Genomic DNA, 19,468 nt, shown 5'->3' with positions numbered 1-19,468 from the left:
ATCGAAAAATTAAAGAAATCGTAAGATAGAATTTTAGAACATCAGAATATTGAATTTCATGCTCTAGAACTTGAGGAGTGCGGAACAAAGTTTATATTGAAATGCAGTGTTCTATATATGCTGTATATTCTGTACAGATGCGTTTTAATAGATGGGTTATGGAGCTTTTTTGTGCAATACTCACAAACCGGATTTAATTTTTACTTTAATGTATCTCCCTCTTTGAGTATATGCGCATACATGGTACTACACATGGTTTACTGTGTGGAGTGTAGGAATATTTGTTCCACCATATTGCAACTTTTGGCAATTACAAAAACTAGAATGACCATGTAGCAATTACAATGGAAACATGAAAAGACTTACACAAAACCTGGAATGATAAGCCGTAAACATTTACTTTAAAATTTAATGTTCTGTTTTTACAAAAAATCTTTCAATAAATCTGAATTGGTACAGGAACTGATAAGAACCACTGAAGAGATACAAAACGACTAATACATTTGTCTTTATGAAAATAAACACAAAACAGTTTAAACCATGTGTCGAATAGCACTTGAAACATATTTTTTGTTTTGAGCTACATTTGAAGTCTACCAGCATTCTGTCTACAAAACATTATGAATTCATATCAATGCATATTTTGCCAATACAATACAGATCCAATATCCAAAGGCACAAGATACAACCAAAACTAGGCTTTTAAAAAAAGAGAGAAACAAAAATAGAGTATATACCAATAAGACATTGTCACAAAAGCGAAAACTACAAGGCTCAATAAAGTAACACACGTTGATATTACAAATGTACAAATTGACACTTTTCAAGGTAACCGTTATCAATACAGAATCAGAAAAATGCATTATGACAACTGAAATAACTTTTCTCTTTGCTCAAACAATTGAACGTCAAAGACTGAATATTGTGTACAAAATGGTACTTGCACATATCTGAAACAACATTCAACAAACAAATCAACCCATGCTATACTGATTTTCCATATTTCTTTTGCACAGGGAAAACATGCACGCAACACATAGAGCAATCTGGGACAGATGGCCAATATTGTTTTATGGAAAATGCGTCACTACAAACTCTCAGACTATGAAATAATTGAGCTTGAGCAATAGCTGCAGTCACAAAAATGTAGAGCATGAGACTGTCTCAAGGGAAATGACATCAGAGAAGGATATTGCACCCTAGTTTTTGTAACACTAAAGCCAATGCAACTTTTGTTATTTACGCACATTAACAAATCTGATGAATTGTCTATAAAGGTGTTTTTTTCGTTAAAGCTTATTCTCACACCCTCCTGTATTTCTTTATCTTCAGCCATATAGCTCATTGTCCACTGCAGTATAAAAGGTTTCAATTCACATTATTTTGCTTAAACCATATTGCACAAAGCATATTATTTTTTTTGTTTCCTACATTTTGAGAAAATCATGTTGGAATGGAGCAGCTTCTAAATTCATGGATTGCCAAGTGCAATATCACATCGAGAAAACAATTTACACGTTCTACATAAGAGATATTCGATCAAAAAACCACCAAACAAAACAAATGCTACATTTTCCACATTCGCAACTTTTATCTTCAATCAAGGCTCATGCTATAGTCACAAGATATTCATAAACGTTGTTGGGAGACTGTTATGCAGATACGATTATGGCATCAAGTTATAGAGAAAAAAAATCCATATTATAATTCCAACAGCAATAAAATGGAAATGCTATGAAAATATAATCTTTTCTCCACTCTATTAAAATGTTACCCATTAAACCTTTCTTCCAAATGTCGCAATTAAAGGAGAATGTTAAGCCAAAAGAATTCATGTACAGCTCTTTAGATAAAATTAAAGAGTGGTTCTGAGAGCTGGGTAAGAGGCACAGTTTACAAAATTTAGCAGCATTAGACATACAGCAGAAAAAAGGGGTATGGGGAAAAGGAATGAATACATCTCTAATCACATGTACATATTCAAAACAATTTAAAATTCCTAAGATTAGTCGCTTTAAATGCGCACCAATACATTAACAGGTTTTTGCTGTTGTTTTGTGCCAGGCAGGTTTAAAGGTAACCATACTTGACAGCAGTCTGTTTTGTTTCAGCTCTGAACAGGCATGGTAGTAGTAACACAGTCTTTCACATTTTCAGGAACGGTCCTTAGAGGGTGGCAGCTTTGTAATTTATAATAGATTTGTTTAGAGTTAGAAGGGGCAGTATGCGATGCTGCCGTGAAATGGAAAAATGCAATAACATTTTGTCAAAATTGATTCATGACAGAAATTGGGTCTCTTAGACAACGATCAGTCACGTGGTAGATGGGTCTGGCTTAATTATGCTCAGATTTAGAGAAAATGGAGAGTGAAAATTGCAGGAACTACAAAATACACACTAAGACAAAAGAAAAATTAAGGCTTTTTTTTCAATTTCAGTACTGACATAGTTACTGTGTTTTGCCTTTGTATGGCAGTATGATTAAGGTGCACAACATTAAGATTAAACAGGCATGAGTAGGAGAAAAAAAAGAAAGAAGGCAATAGCACAATAAAAGGAATCACAATCCTATGACCAGCGGAGAAAAAATAAAAATACATTCCAAAAAAATCAGCTTGTCTTCAGATGTCAACTTTTGATTATTTTATACTTTGACAAATTACCACAAAGTGGGATATTAAAAAGAATTGAGGTATTAATAGGATATTAAGATATATTTAAATAAGGAAAATGTGCTCCGAAGAACAAATTCAGTACAAATCTGAGAAATTCATGGGTTACTAATAAAACGTGACATTTATTATATAATTTTTTTTCAAAGTTTAGAACTGTAATCATCTTTCAGAAAGATTTGCACATAAATTCATATAAAATGTGATACAATTTTAAAATAACACCAACAAATCAGAATGAACAAAAATCAAACCGAATCACAATTTTTCATAATGAAACATAGCTGTTAAAATGTAATTCAAAACAAGCTGTCGACAACAGACGTATTGAGTTGCATTCCCAGTGTGTTCAACAGGATTGCAAAAGATTGTTATTATACATGTATAGGTGTGGAAAAGTTTCACTCAATTGTAATTGACACAAGTGCTTTCTTCTGCTTTCTTCCCTCTCTCTCCCCTCCCTTGTCTTCCTCCGGGTCTTGCAGAGATGTAACAGCAGTGGTGGACTTTGGGTGGTCCTCTGGCTCTCCTCTGAGCCCTGATCTGAGGTTTGGGGTTTGGGGTGGAGGTGCAGGAGGGTGGCTCTCATAGTTCATGGTAGAGGAGACTTGGGAGATAACAGGAGTTTGAACTGAGGAAGAGGAGGAGGCGGCTTCAAAGGTCTGCTCACTCATCTCAAATTGTCCCAGCCCCTCTTCCTCTTGCATGTGGCTCAGGTAGTCTGGGAGGAGGAACTCACTGGGAACAATGGGAAAGAAAGTCTGAGATTCAGAAGACCATCTCTGCCATCAATATTTCCTTAAACATGCTATAAATTCAATCATCTTTAGGTACTTTCATTGGCCTGAAACATCACTTGTCTTACTTTTTAGCACTGTACATTTACAACTCTTTAAAAAGACATGCAGGTTTGCAAAAAATGCAAAGATGGGTTATTAAGATGTTAATTCTTTGTCTTTCTCAGGCAAACTTACCTATGAAGCCACAATCTGAGGATGTCAAACCAAATCAGTCGCAAGAAAAAAAAAAAAAGTTTTTTTGTAAAAAGCCCTTATGATTCATCCAAGATTGTGCTCCAATTTGGTTTATTTTTTATTATTTTTGTTATTTCCTCAATAGCCAGTCCAAGCATGCGCAGGTCAAACAAGGAACTGTGATTACATGTCATCTTGCAAGACACTCCAGCTATCTAAAGGGAAGTCAGTACTGATGCATCAAAACTAAGCTGGGCATTGTGACTTGGCAAAAAAGGGATATTTTACAATTTACAAAAAAGCAAAGGTCTTACCATTAGAAGTAAAATACCTTTGCCCACAGCCTGAACTAAACGAAGTGTTGAGATACTATTGGACTCTGCAGGAGTGAAAACCATGGGCGCAAAGTCAGATGTTTCTTGTAATCACAACAAATAAAAATGAATCAGGACACACAGCTGCTTCCTCTCTTAATACGCACAAGAGAGAGCCAAACCATTTCCTCAGCACTGTAGCTTACATACACACAGTTTATTTGTGCTTGACAAAGACAAATAGACTGCATAAATCCTAAAAGCCTCATATTAAATAAATAATTGGATTAAATAACAAGAGTCTGCAAAAGCACCTGACTTCCTTCACTTGGCTTCAATGAAGAATTGTTGTGAGGACAAGACTCTTCTTGTATCTTTTGTGGTGTACTCAAATTTATAGACAGTGACACTGACAATCTTCTTAAAAAGAGATTCATTGAGAACTTCAAAACTATATAGCAGTAACTAGTTGCATTGATTTCCTTGCCCACTGCAACGGTTTACATTTCGGTGCTTCTTTTCCTAGTACACAGTCCAACACTCACTAGTTCTAAAATGGAATCAAAGCCACGATTATTCTATTATTTAAATTTGAAAATGCATGTTTTTAAACAGGGATGTTGCTCAGTCGGTTTTCTCAGGAGAATAAATAACTGTATCTATATGCAATTTAACTTAGTTCAAGAGAAACACAAGCTTCAATGACGTGCCATTTTAGGCATAGAATAAAAGGAATCATTCTATTCAGAAGCAAATAAACAGTGGTAACTTGTATGATTTGTACTTATCCTACTACTCATCATCAGAGTCATAGAAGAGATTTCAAGGATTTCCTGAAAGCCCTATTCAGTAAGTAACGCTTCGCCAAATACAGCACAATGGAACTGGGTGTTAACCTGGACTGGGGCAAAACTGTCAAAACTGGAAAGACATTTAATCTGAGGGAGGCACTTTGTCAATAACACCTCAACCATTCACTATGGAATAACCGGCCATCTTCAACTGTCTTTGGAATTACACAATGTTTCACCAATACACATATTGGCAAAATTTGATTCAATTCAATATTACAAGTCAACCATGACAACGCATGTGAAACCTCAAAATGGGATGAACGGCCGAGCGTACAAAACTAAATTGGTACGTCTACATATTTTCTTAAAGTGTCTTCCTCACCTGGTCTGGAAGTAGTTTGCTAGTTCTGACGCCTCATGGTTGAGACTCCTCAGGTGTACGATTAAATTGCCGGAGTTGGTAAACATGGCGCCGCACGTTTTGCACTCGTAAATCCGAGGCTTGCGGATGATGTGGCGAGACACCCTCATGTGGTGCTTATATTCACCGAAGGAAGTGAAAGTGGCGCTACAGATCTGGCACCGGAAACAGCGTTTACCTTCGTGCTTCAGCCGGTGCATCTTCAGGGAGTAAGCCCGCGTAAACTTTTTCCCGCAGCGGTCACATTGGAATGGCTTAATACCTGTAGAGAAAACACAACAGATTTTAGTCTATCATATCAGAAAACAGAAAATAAGCAAAAAGAGAAGATAAATGACATTGAATGAGGCTGAAATGAATGCAACTAGTATATGCTTTTTTATTAGGTAATTGAGCAACACTGAGATCTTTTTTTTTTCCCCACACAATCACTTTCAACAGTCCCTAACTGACCTTTCTCAAGTATGTGGATCGATGTAATGAGTAGGGTTTCTATAACTAATGTAATCGACACTGAAATCCTGAAGTCGACTAGTCGCCTTAATGTGATTTCCAAAAAAAGTCAGTAGGAAATATACCGGATTTCCAAAATGTAAGACTCATTCAGATTAGTGAGGAAAGGGTTGGGTTTTATTTTCTCTGACAAATCAGGTAGCGCTTTCCTGGTGATACTACTCACTACATTTACATGGACACCAGAAACTAGGTGTAAGAAGTTCTAGCAAGAAGGAAGTGGGAGCCAGTGTTGCAATTCACGTAAATCTGTTTTTATTCTCACAACTCAAAATATGCTTTACAGCAAGTCTCTTTACTTTGCACACACACCGCTTCAAGGATAACAGTCAGGACAAATTTAAATCAGTCAATGAACGGCTTTTCAGCATACAGCTTCAGTGTGTGTGTGTGTGTGTGTGTGTGTGTGTGTGTGTGTAGCTCAGACTCTTTCTGTCACTCTGGCATTCCGCCAGCCTTTTTAAAGCCTGTCTCTACCATCACTGAAATTAGACACAGGCGTTAGCATTAATAATCACCAGGTGATGGCGCTTACTGCTTCCTCTCTCCCCAGTGACAGACACACGACCATGTCCCACTCCACAGCAGCTTATTGCAATTTTTGTTTTCTTAACTTTCTGTCGTGACCTGAAGCAGAATTGCGCTGCAATAGTGGGGTTGCCCTTTTACATAAAACTCTGGGATTCCCCCAATGTACGAGGGCATATATAAGCGACTGTAAGAGACAGTAGATTTTTTACATTGGTGTGTATAAATGGGTCTAGATTATTGGCTATGTGCTTTTCCTACTGTATTCCCAAAATGTTTTTATTATTTCCGCTGTGTTGAATTCTTGTTGGGGTCCATCCTATGACATTTGCTACTCGATCCGTTCATGCACACGCGCACTCTTCAAACACCCATCAGAATGCTGCTTATGTGTTAACATGGCCACATTAAGCCGCGATCTCCAGGAGAAACCTGGGTGTGTTAAACCTCTTTCTCTTAATTTCTTAAACGGCATAAGGAAATCATTGTTCTCGTTTACATGACATTTCAGAATGCTACTTTCTGGCCTGGAATATAGCATTTTTCTTAAGTGCATGTAAACGTGGTCACTGAATCGTCCAATCAGTTATCGCTTTATTCATGAAGATAAATGACTCTTCCCCTGCCATCCTACATTTTGGAAAATTGCCAGTAGAAGTGAAGGCCGATGGCTCTGCACTAAAAGAGTGAAATGTGGCTCAAATCTACTTTTATAAAGATGTCACAGATGCTACAGTTACATCTAGGCTTGGGATCATTGCATTTTTCATGCATCAAATATTTGGAAGATTTTCTGAGGTGATCCGATCACATGTGGTCAGATGAGACATATCGTTGATTACACCTTGTTACTTAAATGCGTCTCCTGTAACCACGTGTTCAGATTTGGAGGGTCTCGGTTTCATGATGACTGTAATGGTTCAATGAAATGAGGAAGCAGGAAACGGCAATTCAAACTCCGGTATGTCACTTATTTAATGAATTAAACATGTCAGCCTCAAGTATGACAATGAAGCTTTCAAAACAGCCGTCAGCAGCCAACACACAGACACACACACACACAGCTTGTCAGCTGGGCTCTCTCTCTCTCTCTCTCTCTTGGGTTTTGGGCAGCTTTTTATCACCCTGCCTCATAGAAATCACAATTAGCAGCAATTCATCTCATGTGAAAACCCTTACAGCTTCCTCTCTCCCCAGACAAACACTCGGCCATGCCCTCGCCCCCACATACCCCCACCACCCGACTCAGGTCAGGGGAACATCCCCAGTATTTACATTACTGTAAATAATGATATCATCCAAATAAGCAGCGGCATACGCAGCGTGCAGTCTGAGGACTCTGTCCATCAGACGCTGAAATGTAACCAGGGCCCCAAACAACCAAATGGAAGGGTCACAATTTAGTGCAACCCAAATGGTGTGGAGAAGGCCATTTTCTCACAGGACATTGGCATTAAGGGGATCTGCCAATACCCCTTTGCCAAATCCAGTGTCGAATAAAAGCAAGCGGTGCCCAACCGATCGAGCAGTTCGTCAATACGTGGCATTGGATATTCGTCAAATCTCAACACCTCATTGACTTTCCTATAAGCCATCGCTCTTTGGTACCAGAACTACTGGGCTGGCCCAATCGCTGTGGGATTCTTCTATTAACCCATACTGAGCATGGCCTTTAATTCTTCCCATACTACCTGTTTTTTGTATTCAGGTAACTGGTAATACAGACTACTTACCACTACCCCGGGGTTGTCTTGATGTGACATTTTATGAGATTAGTGTGGCCGGGAGAGGCAAGAACACGTCAGAGAACGTATTTTGCAATCTGGCAAACTCTGTATGTTATGACGGCAAGAGGTGGTCTGTACAAGGGATCGGGGTGAACTGATTGGCTTTTGGACTCACCTCTGGACTGAGCTCACCTCTCCGGAACTGCCATCGCCAAGAATACGGGGACTGCCTCTCTCCATGGTTTTAGTAGGTTGAGGTGGTAAATCTGACGTGCCCCACCCCAATCCGTATGCACTACCTCATAATCGACTTCCCCAAATCTCTGTGTGACCTCAAAGGTCCCTTGCCACTTCACAAGTAATATCGAGCTCGATGTCGGAAGCAATACAAGTACTTTCTCTCACGGTACAAACTCCCGTATCCGAGCTCCCCTGTTATATAGTTGGTACTGACGTTCTTGCACCTATAGCAAATTCTCCTGTGATAGTCGCCCCAGCATGTGGAGTTTTGCTCTCAGGTCAAGAACGTACTTAATTTAATTTTTGCTCTGTGAAGGTCCCTAATCCCAATTTTCCTTCATGACATCTAACATGCCACGGGGCTTACACCCATATAACAATTTAAATGGTAAGAACCCCATGGAGGCTTGCAGGACCTCTTGTACTGCAAATAACTGGGGTTCAAGCCACTTATCCCAATTCCGAGCATCTTTGTTCACAAACTTACGAATCATATTTTTTAAGGTCTTATTAAATCGTTCGACCAAGCTGTCCAGTTGTGGATGGTACACGTTCGTCCGAATCTATTTAATACCCAATCATTCTTACAGCTCGTGTAGTGTATGTGACATGAAAGTAGTGCCCTAATCAGTGAGGATTTCTTTCGGAATCTCCACTCGTGAGATTATTCTGAAGAGTGCCTCCGCAACACTACATGCCGAGATGTTGCACAGAGGCACTGCTTTGGGATATCGCGCCGCGGTCGACGGATTCACCAGCTGACATTCACGGCATGCCGCACACCACCGGTGAACATCCCTGTGAATGCCTGGCCAATAGAAACAGGCCATGAGACGGCTTACTGTTTTCCCCTGTCCCAAGTGACCTGCCATTGGATTATAATGAGCAGCCTGGAATAACATTTCCTGACGGCTCTTTGAAACTAACGACTGGGTTGTATTTTGCTCTGTGTGAATGTCCTGTGTCACTCTATACAGCCGATCTTTCATAATTGAAAAATATGGATATGTGAGTGCAATGTTCGGCTGAAGACGTTGACCATCAATCACTATCGCTTGGTCAAACGCGTGTTTCGTCTCGTGACTGCTCTACAGGGAAATCCTCTACTGGGAATTCCATTAGGGTGGGGAAGGATAACACCTCCCCTTCCCCAGTGTCAGCCTGATGCAGAGCAGACATAGATGGCCCAGGCTATGCCTCCCCAGCCAGAGCTTCGCACTTCCTCACAGGACACATCTGCACACAGCCCCTTCATTAATAAACGAAAAGTTGGCAAATTAGATTCCAAAATTAGTGGATTGGTAAGGCAGAGAGTAACCACCGCCTCAACATTATGCTTTTGTCCCTGGAACATTATTGTGAGTCACTACAGGATTATCATGAATATCCCTGAGCACACACCTCACCTTCAACCGATTATTTGTTTCCAATGCCCCATTTTGAACCAAGCATTGATGAATGGAGGTTTGATTACAACCTGAACCACCAAGGCTTGTTATGTACCCCCTTAATACTCACGGTTACTTGATATGTCCCTGCTCGACCGGGGACGGTCCATGGGGTGTCGGGGATCCAGGTCAAGATCCATCTACAAGGGCACTACTCTTGAACATGACCCGGCTCCCTGCAACCCCAGCAGACTGGCCCAGGCCTCCCGCCAACACTCATGGCGGTGGACTCCTTCACCTGAGAGGAAGAGAGGGGAGACATAGGGCAGGGAACAGTGCAGTTGTTAGAGCAGGGAACTGCCATGACCGGGAGCCGGTCTTGGGGGAATGTTACCCCATTTCAGGGAAAACAGAACTGGGTGGAAGGAGGGTAGGGAGAGACAACAGGGGAGGAAGGGGCGTGGGGCACGCCGGCCAGCAGATACACTGTCAGATGGTCTTCCCCCAGCTTGAACGCTTCGTCCAGCGACACCAGGTGACACTGGACGGACTTGGCCATCCCCTTCGGCAGCTGGGAGATGAATTGCTCCAGCATGACGAAGCTGATGATGCCATCAGCGTCGCTGTCTACCTTGGCCAGCACCTGCCGCCAACACCTCCTGGGTTACTAAGCACCATAGCACCCGCCGGTCCTATTCCTGGGCCCGAAGGAGTGCATAAAAACACTGCTGCTGCTGCTCCACATGTGGATCCACGATGGCCTGCTGGATGCTGGATGAAAAACAAAGAAAGCACGAAAAAAACAGCGTGCCGTTTCTCCCAGATGCGGTTGAAATTAAATCTAAGCACAAATGCGACATGTCAAGCAGAATTATCCATTATTTTAGTGGCTTACCTGTATTAAAGGAGCTTCAGGTGTTTGTGCTTGTCATCTGTATTGATATCAGACACACTAAAGAAAATCCGTGAAGCTCTCGTGATAGTGTATGTATCCATTTTTTTTTTTTTTTTTTTTCAATCAGATGGCTATATCCTTTTAAACCGGGAAGGTTTAAACTCTTGTTTTAGCAAAGCGGTTGATTGTCAGGTGAGGGCTGCTGCCGGGATGCATTCGGGACGGATTAGTGTTTACATCTCAGTTGCGATCTGGCCACATGTGATTTTGACCACATTCGTTAGTGGTTTTTGTGATCCTATCACAAAGCGGTTTAGACCCCATTTTGACATGTATTCAGGGCTGACCACATGTGATCGAATCACCCAAAATGCATCTTAGTACCAGGTGGAAACGGGGCCATTGTGTACTGTATATGCATCTTACATATCACCTACACAATGTATTTTCAGTTACAAGTATGTCTTTTTGTGGTTTGACAGCTTGAATGAAACATCTTCAAATATAAATACAGAGAAATTACACAGTTTCTAAACGTTCTGTTTGCACAGGTACACCAGTTTCATAAACTAACCTGCAAACTCATCAATGCCACTTTCATTCTTGAAGAAGTGCAAAAACCTTCACAACATTTGTGTGTATGAGTTTGAGACTTGAGCCTTGTGACCTGCTTTAGTAAATGTTATATCACCCTCTTGTATTTTCCCAAAGCAATTACACCAGACATTCAACAGAAGCCCAAAAGAGTGAGTTGGAAAGCAAGCAAATTAGGATTCTAATTTAAATGTCGGGTAATGTTTATATATTGATGCCTCAAAAATAAACTGATAAATTATGTGTCGATCATGACATGCCTAGAAACCTCCAATATGTGCAAAGTGACCTTCAAAAATAATAGAAATACTAATGCTATGCATAATCATTCAAAAAGGTACCCCCTGCCGCTAGTTAGTGATTTGATTAGCACAACTTTGTGTCTTTGAACTGGTTGCTGTTCGCTCCATAAAGAAAGCACTTTGGCGACAGTTAGAAAAGAGCTTCAAATTTCTCCTTCATGCTACATCCCGTGTCCACCCATAATAATCTGTTCAAGTGGCTGCAGCTACAGGTAGTCCAGGATACAGTAAAATATGTTCAGACACTTATGTTAACTTTGATCTTCATTACAGCTCGAAGTATGCCTACCTTTTGTTGCACAACTTCAAAAAACTTTTCTTCTTATGAGAAAACATAATGGTTGATGTTTATTCGATTTGATCTGTTCACATGCAAAACAACGCTCAGACCGCCACTCATAATTTTCCCCTCAAGTGAAGTGTCAAACTACAGACACGCATTACTATGGCAACCTACAGGACCCCAGGCAAAGCCTAGCTAGCTATCTAATGTCTGATGACATGTAGGTATGTTGATATTTTTTTATTACATATAAGTAGCAGACTAAGATCTACCTATTGCATACTGCAAAATGCAGTGGGTAGGGAAGTGGAATTTCAACTAGTTGAACTCGTCTAATGGGCTTGACTAGTGGACTATTAAAAATCAGTAGTTGTTCAAACCCTAGTGATGAGAAGGTCTGTATGGACCACAGCCAAAATGTAACAAAACACCATCATTATATAAACTAACAGGCACATCAGTTAATCATGTTTTACTGTTCTGCAACAAGAATTTATATAATAGCAGGGGCTCTCTCACCAGAGTGGATAAGCATGTGTTGTTTAAGGTTCTGTATTCGGGTGAAGCGGACACCACATGTAGGGCACTGGAAGGGCCGTTCAGGGCCATTGATTCCTGGACGATTGGAGGGGCTGATGTACAGGTGGTATGGGTATTGGACATTCTCCAGCCTATAGGAAGAGTGACAAGTGAAGAAAAGATGGATTAGATGAGCTAATTTCATATTAAATCTTAGAAGTGTTTACAAAAAAATAAAATGTAACAGATTAAATGTCTGATACCTCCAGATTTTCAACAGCCATCCAAGTATTTAGTTTACACACAGATCTTAGAAAAAGCTTAATTTCTTTTTAAACCAATAACAAATAAATCAAATTTCTTTTTTTTTAAATATATAAAGTAATTATTTTAACTGAAACATTCCATCAACGTAACATACCTGAAATTTTTATTTCTGCTTGCCTCAGTGTAAAGTCTCTCTCAATCTAAACTAGTTATGGAAGTTATTTAAAAAGCATGCTATTACTCTCTTTCATATTGGTGCAACAGACCAATTTTTTTTCTTCACAAAAGGTAAATATTATGGCTAAATAAGTTGTAGTGGGAATAGAGGGAAGTGTCATATAGTGAAACAAATGGGTCTCCAGATTGCTAATTTAGTTATTGAAGACTTATATTCATGCTACCACTACCATTTCCTCTCACTACAGATCCACAAAGATCACCCCACAAAGGTTTATGGCAAACATATAACATATTTAGTCAGGCATATCAAGTTGTCATATAAAAGCAGACTCCTTTCTGAGATGTACAGCAGTGGCTTCTTTTACTCCATTTGTTTTGCATCATACCATTTCACTACTCTTCCAGTATTCCAAAAGAAAATTTCATATCCAATAACTTTCCAGAAAGCCTGCCAACATGCTTTTCTGGCCTCTTTGCAAGAAATAGTCATCCTAATAGCCACTACAATACCACAGAAGCCTCTGCTGCTTATAAACAAGTATACATGAGGAAAGACGATGAGAAGTATGAAATATTATGTCCCTCCTCAGAGGGGCCCTTTTAGTAATTCATAAAAGTGAGACATCGTAAAAAGATACTCATTAAAAACAACACAGGTACCCAAAGGGGTCTTACCTCTCATCCTCCTCCATGTGGCCAGTAGTGTTCGGAGTACCCTGAACGGACTGGAGACCCTCTGTCACCCCCTCATCCATGGAGCCTGAAGAGAGAGCAACATATTAATTTTAAACCCTTTATCATAAAACTGTGTCTCATGGCTTAACAGTTTGGCATCTACATTAGTCTAGACAGATGCTGCCTCGAAAACTGACAAACGTTGTCAGCAATGAATATTATAACCAGTGTGAATAACAATCCAACTGAATGAGGTGAATGTGACTTGTAATACACCAATTTATTGGTAAGGCCAATGTCATCCGCCAATTCATTTGTTTTCAAATATTTTTTGCATAAATATATAAACTACATTTTCAAATATGATTTTGCATAAATATGGCATAATATTTGTTTAATTTCAGCATATGTGTACATCAAAATGTATATGTGAATGACTACTATAATTAAATTATATTTGCCTACATTATCTCATATATATATATATGCATTATATCAGCCTTTATATCTATGTAGTTATCATTGTTATCAGCCACTGAAAAAAACATATTGGTCAACAACTAAATATAAGAAGTAAAAAATTTAATCGAGGTTGTTCTTTTGAAATGGATAACAACAATTACCAGTAAGTCTTTTGATAACTAAGAGCTCACCAAGTACAGGTATCGCTATTAAAAAAATGTGTGGATATCTCTTTTGTTTAGGGTCCTACCAATGGATGACGATTGGGGGCTGATGAGTAAATCTTCTTGGGTGTGTTCATTGCTAGGAACAGTCTGCTGGTCACTCAGAGAACTGTGGGGAGCACTGATGGGTTGAGAAGACTCTTCATGAACTTCTTCATCACTCAGCCTCTCCACCTTCACCCGTACATCCTCTTCGTCTTCCTCTACACCTGCTGCAACCCCCATACCCAGGCCACGTGGGCCCTCGCAAGCGAGATACTCCACCAGGGCGTGTCCGCTAGAGTCCTGCCCTGTGGCTCCTGATGGTTCAAGGAGACCTTCTGGTAATTTAGATTTTTCTGGTGTAAATCGCCGGTCCAACCCAAAAGGGTATGTCCAGGAGAAGGCTAGGGATGGTTCCAGAGCCTGCGCTGAACTCTCTGGGAAAGAGGAAGAGGATGGAGAGGGGTTGGGGACTTGTGGAGAGGTAGAGGTTGCTAGCTGCGGGCTAGCAAAGCCTTTGCGCTTACGCCTAGACTCACGGCACACTGGCATGGGCCGCTCCGGTACGCTGCATTCTGATGAGACTGGGGATGGTGAGAGGGCATCTACAGGGGCAAGTGTGCAACTTGCATGGCCTCCAAGGGTCTCTTGGGGCCTGTGTAAACCTGGGGGCTGGGTGCTACTCGTACCTCCTGATGCTGAGTTCCACAGTATACTAGACTTCATGAACTCTGAGCAAGTGTTGGCCACAGCGAACATCTGCATGTAGCTAGCGGCAGCCAGTACATCAATGATATTCTCTGTACTAATGGAAAGCGTGGAAGTGTACGCATATTCCAGAAGAGGAGCGAAACCGGCAACTGTCACATGATGAAGATCCAGAACATGTTTGTTATCGTCCCCGACAATTACAGTCTCTTCTTCAATTGGCTTCCCAGACAGCTTTGCTCGAAGGAAGTCACTACAGCAGGCTAGCACTACCTTGTGGGCAGAAAACAACTGGCCTTGTACACGAATGGTAATGTCACAGAAGTGGCCCTCACTGCGCAGGGTGTTGAGCTTATCCAAAAGCTCCTGGCTGTGGCTGGGCGAGTTGTGAGTGAAGGTTTTCACACCCATCCTTTACAATAGGTGGAGGATTTTGGGTTGCCTAGAGAGAAAAGGTGCAATTAATCTAACAAAATGGCTAAAGACAGTGGCTAAGACTTGAGTAATTCTCAAAGTCAAAAGCAGGTTTTTCAATATTTCCATATTTTTATGCAGCTTGCATATTGATTTAGATTAAAAGAACCAGCAGACCTAAACCATACATGTAATAAGAGAGTTTAGGTCAAACTTTGGAATGATCTGTGGCCTTTTTCTGTGTATACCATTCCTGGACTTTGGAGTGGACTAATAATTTGTTTCAGAGAATCACCACAAAATAAAATGTTGCCACCCTGGGATTCAGGCTGGCATTTTCCATTAAGCCTTTATTCATTTTTACCTTTTTTTTTTTTTTTTTACTTTAACAATGCCTAAATATATTTCCAAATGTCCTTCCTAGTTGTAGTTTAACAAGCTCAATTTTATCACTGGCTGCAGACTGAAGGTAATTAATATTTTCACTCACTGCTGATCTACAGCAGTAACAAATCTACTTATACAGACAGAAGACATGAGCTTTACACCTTCAGCAAATTTTTGGTTACAGTGATCCCATACGAGATCTAAACTCATAAGCGGAAATCGCGGGGGGGGGTCAGGACCCCCCATCTGAGGGTTGTCCCCCTGTAAAATAATTGTTTAAGAAATAAAATAATACAAATGCAAACGGGGCAACAACAAAAAAAACTTGGTGTCCCCTTCAAAAATTGCTCTTGAGAATTGTTATGTTTATTGTCCCCCCAACATTTTGATGACATTTTCGCCCCCGTCTAAACTGTAATCCTTATGACAAAGCACCAACACATACTTAAGACCCCTGCATACTCACTGCAAAGTTCTTCTTTGTTCTTCGCTCAGAGCAACAAAAAACTATCAGACACTAACCACGCCACTGGAGGAGGCTTTAAGAGGAGCATTTAAATATGTGCACAAGACTACATTTAAAACCTAAAATAGGGCAGTGAATTAAAAAACAATTCACTAATTAATCATACAGTTTTCTGTGATTCATCAACAATTTGTGCAATTAATCATGCTACATGGTACATTAAATAAAACATTAAAGAATAATCATAAATATATTTACTTCATACTTTTTCCTCAAAGAACTTGCAAGAAAATGGTAAGTCTTCCTTTATTTTAATTATTTAAATAAACATCTTAAAATGTTCCGATATTTGTGGGTACGGTTAGACAAATTTCTAAAAGGTATAGATCTTTGGTACAAGTACATGTACACATGCTGTAATTAAAGGTTGAACAAAATCTTCTGGCATTTTCCAGTGGACATTTTAAATAACGAATGAGCAGATTCAATTCTGATCAAGCTTTATTGGCAAGATAAACTTAAGTGTAGGCTTCATTGCCAATACGTTATGAGACACGATACATACAGATATAAAACAAATTGAATGTTTAAATTTAATTTGCTTAAGTTTAAAATCTCAAAACTATTATTTTCTCTAGCTGCAGTTCAGTCTATATTGCGCACATGCTGGGTCTCTCTAGTGCCGTTTCCCTTCTGACACTGACTAATTCAGATGAAAGTGAGTTTTCAGGTGATATGAAGAGATAAGGCAGCTTTCCTGTATCTTTCCTACACCTGGCTCACCACTTAATGCATGAATGAAAGCAATGTAGTTCCTTTGGCCACAGTATGTCATTTCTCTGGCCACAAGTTTGCACCGGCTCGCTAATAACTCTACATGCCGCTACATTTGCGTCGACTGACCTTAAAGCTGAAGAATGTAATTTTTGCGACACTGAATGGAATTGCAGAAAAACTATTTTTCAAAACAGCTTTCTGAATATGCCCCACATCTGATGTTGTTCAAAGTTGTCTAAGCAGTTCTCTCAAAACAAACAGAGGAATTTTCATATCAGCACAGAGACATCGTGTTTACAGTTTTCGGAAAAGGTTATCAGTGAACGGTCTCTGCATATTAAGCTGGGATAGACGAATGTATTTTAACACTAAAAAAGTTACAGACTTCAGTTTTAAGTGACTAAACAATGTAACCAGAATGGCCTCAAAAGTAGGTGGAACTTCAAGTCACACTTACCGATGACACGGACCAATGGCAGTAAGGAGTTAGCAGCAATTACAAAATTTTCCTGAAAGTTTGCGCTGGCTAGCTGTTACAAACCAACAAAATTCTTAAGCACCTTCATTTTGGGCAGAAATCTGATGTCCAAATGAGACTGTCTTGGCTTAGAGAGAAATGTTTGGCCTTGACTTGCATTATTAAAAATGTAAAACTGCAGTGTATTCAAATGAGGTGGTAAATTAACTCAAACTTGGCTAAGAAATTCTCTAAGTTCTTAGAAAGATAATACCTCTGAATCCTTAGAATGGTATCCAGCATTCCACAGTGACAAATGAAAGGGTAGAGCTATAAAACTGCTTTACCTCTGGACATTTCTGATTTACAGCTCCAGCGTCAACTGGACAAAATGGTTGAAATATTGATCAAAACAATACCCCCTAAAAGTAAGATAAGAATGCACCTATGCTTGAACTACTAGTAAGTGTTTTTGGCATTAAAAGGCTTCCCAAAACTTGCATGAAGAAAGCCAATGCAAAAGCCTAACATAATTTTATCTTAAATTAAAACAAGTTTACCATGTTGATGACGGTAAAAGTAAGCTTCAATTAAAAATATACAAAAAATATTATCTTTACTTCTAAATGTATTTATTTCAATAAGACTTTGCACTCAGATGTTTAGGTTTTATGTATCCTTAACTAAATAAAAAAAAGAAAAAAATGATATATATATATATATTTGTAAATTATAAATTGTAAAAGAAGATGCATTAATATCTTGACAATAATAATATAAAGCATAATCAGACAACATTTCCCCAAAAAATATGACAATTTGTTTCAGGAGAGGCTGTGTAAACCTGCAGAAGGCTGTCAAAATCATAGACAGAGAAAGTTAAAGGGGCGTGGCTTTCCGCACGAGTCGCTTTTGTTTATGTATTAAGTGGCGGGCATTTATTCTCTATAGCAATGGTGACAATGTAATTTCTACCAATTTTCCACGCCCAAAGCAAATGTTTCGATTTATGCTTTGGATGCTTAGTGAATTGCTGATCACCAGAAAATGCGCATTTTGGCAGGTTTGATGTGGCCTGCAGCGTTTGCAGTGAATTAAAGAGCAAAATTTAGAACAATATCTAGTACTAGTAAACAATATGATATTACCAGCAACATACATAGAAAACATATTTAAGATTAGTAACATGTAATATTATTTAAAACGTCCCAGTGCAATGTCTAGCTAACCTGAAGCAATGGTTGGCCAGCTAGCTCGCTAATCTCCGAGGATAACTGAAACGTGTCAATGTCAACACAACGTTAGATATTTTAGATTAATTTCGCTCACCAGTAGCAAAGGAGAATGGACAAATCAGTTGAAATGTTGAAGAACTACGACCGCATGAGTGTGATCCAGCTCTCCAGTTTTACAGCGAGCTAACTAGCTGCTAGCATTCTTACACTTGCACATACTGTTTAGCTAACATTACCATCACATTCCGATAAAACGAAAAATCGAGTGTCCCTTGTTTGTATTAAAAGCCAAATTAAAAAAAGAAAAGTCTATTCAGCATGCACTACCCATAATATATCATGGCATCCCATTTTAATAATTTGAGGCTAATGTTTACATGCTGTATCCCAAAATGCTTTTTTTTTTTTTTTTTTTTTGCGAGACTGACCTTTCATTTTGACTGATGACCTCAAGTGTTTTGATGACGCAATTACACAAAATAAAAGCACGTGCCTCGTTGCCTATTTTTGCATTTTCATTCAGAATGACGAATTAAATGTTACTTGTTATACTTTTCTGTAAATTGGTGGCAATGCCCAGTTTTTACTGAGCTAGAGATAAAAATATGTCAGAAATAACTCTGACTTTTGTCGTATTTGATGTTACCTGTGAGCTTATGTCTTAATTTCTTAACAAAATACTACAATTCAGATCAAATTGGTAGCACATTCATCCTATAAATAGAGCTGGTTCATCCTATGCTCTAGAGGTTCATCCTATGCTCTAGTAACTACCCTTTTCGTATTAGACTATAATTGTGTGGGGTTTCATCTTAGTTCACAATTTGTACCCAGTCATTTGTTTTGTTTACGCTTGGACTTGCATTAAACACCAAGCATTAGTTTTCAGTTACCGATGTAATTGTAGGAATTCAATGTTCACAGTCAGCCATGAATCATTTAATCCAGGAGTGAACCTGTCATTACTGAAATTAAGGTTATAGCCTAGTATTAGCTGGTCATGTGATCTTATGAGGGATCCCATGAGGGGACCCTCTCCATGTAGAATAAAACAGTTTTTATAAGGTTAC

General features: G+C 39.3%; 1 protein-coding gene across 3 annotated transcripts; it reads right to left on the bottom strand.

Annotated features, from left to right (window-relative positions):
* Positions 1 to 391: 391 nt before the first annotated feature.
* zbtb44 (zinc finger and BTB domain containing 44) lies at positions 392 to 18,785 on the bottom strand. Of its 3 annotated transcripts, XR_007969138.1 has the most exons (7): positions 18,493 to 18,785; positions 13,999 to 15,104; positions 13,287 to 13,371; positions 12,165 to 12,316; positions 5,137 to 5,437; positions 3,961 to 4,025; positions 3,393 to 3,410 (listed from the first exon to the last, which is right to left on the bottom strand). XR_007969138.1 is itself a non-coding variant. In XM_052111580.1 (6 exons), exons 2-6 carry the CDS (start codon positions 15,071 to 15,073, stop codon positions 3,074 to 3,076), a joined length of 1,950 nt encoding a protein of 649 aa, XP_051967540.1. In that variant the 5' UTR covers positions 15,074 to 15,104; positions 18,493 to 18,785; the 3' UTR covers positions 392 to 3,073. The 3 variants fall into 3 exon arrangements, 2 of the variants coding, with proteins under 2 accessions (XP_051967540.1, XP_051967552.1); XM_052111580.1 differs by lacking the exon at positions 3,961 to 4,025 and having other exon boundaries at positions 392 to 3,410; XM_052111592.1 differs by lacking the exon at positions 3,961 to 4,025 and having other exon boundaries at positions 3,245 to 3,410; positions 5,354 to 5,437.
* Between the last annotated feature and the right edge of the window lie 683 nt (positions 18,786 to 19,468).

This window comes from Xyrauchen texanus, chromosome 3, assembly GCF_025860055.1.
Source record: "Xyrauchen texanus isolate HMW12.3.18 chromosome 3, RBS_HiC_50CHRs, whole genome shotgun sequence".
Lineage (NCBI taxonomy): Eukaryota > Metazoa > Chordata > Actinopteri > Cypriniformes > Catostomidae > Xyrauchen > Xyrauchen texanus.
Note: the sequence above shows the minus strand (reverse complement) of the source record. Positions and strands in the feature narration are given on the sequence as shown.

Excerpts from the sequence above, each read along its gene's own strand:
- zbtb44 (XM_052111580.1), bottom strand. The coding sequence starts at position 15,073 with ATGGGTGTGAAAACCTTCACTCACAACTCGCCCAGCCACAGCCAGGAG. Across the intron at positions 12,317-13,286 it reads CACATGGAGGAGGATGAGAG|GCTGGAGAATGTCCAATACC; the intron begins GTAAGACCCCTT and ends CTCTTCCTATAG. Across the intron at positions 5,438-12,164 it reads ACACATGCTTATCCACTCTG|GTATTAAGCCATTCCAATGT; the intron begins GTGAGAGAGCCC and ends TTTTCTCTACAG.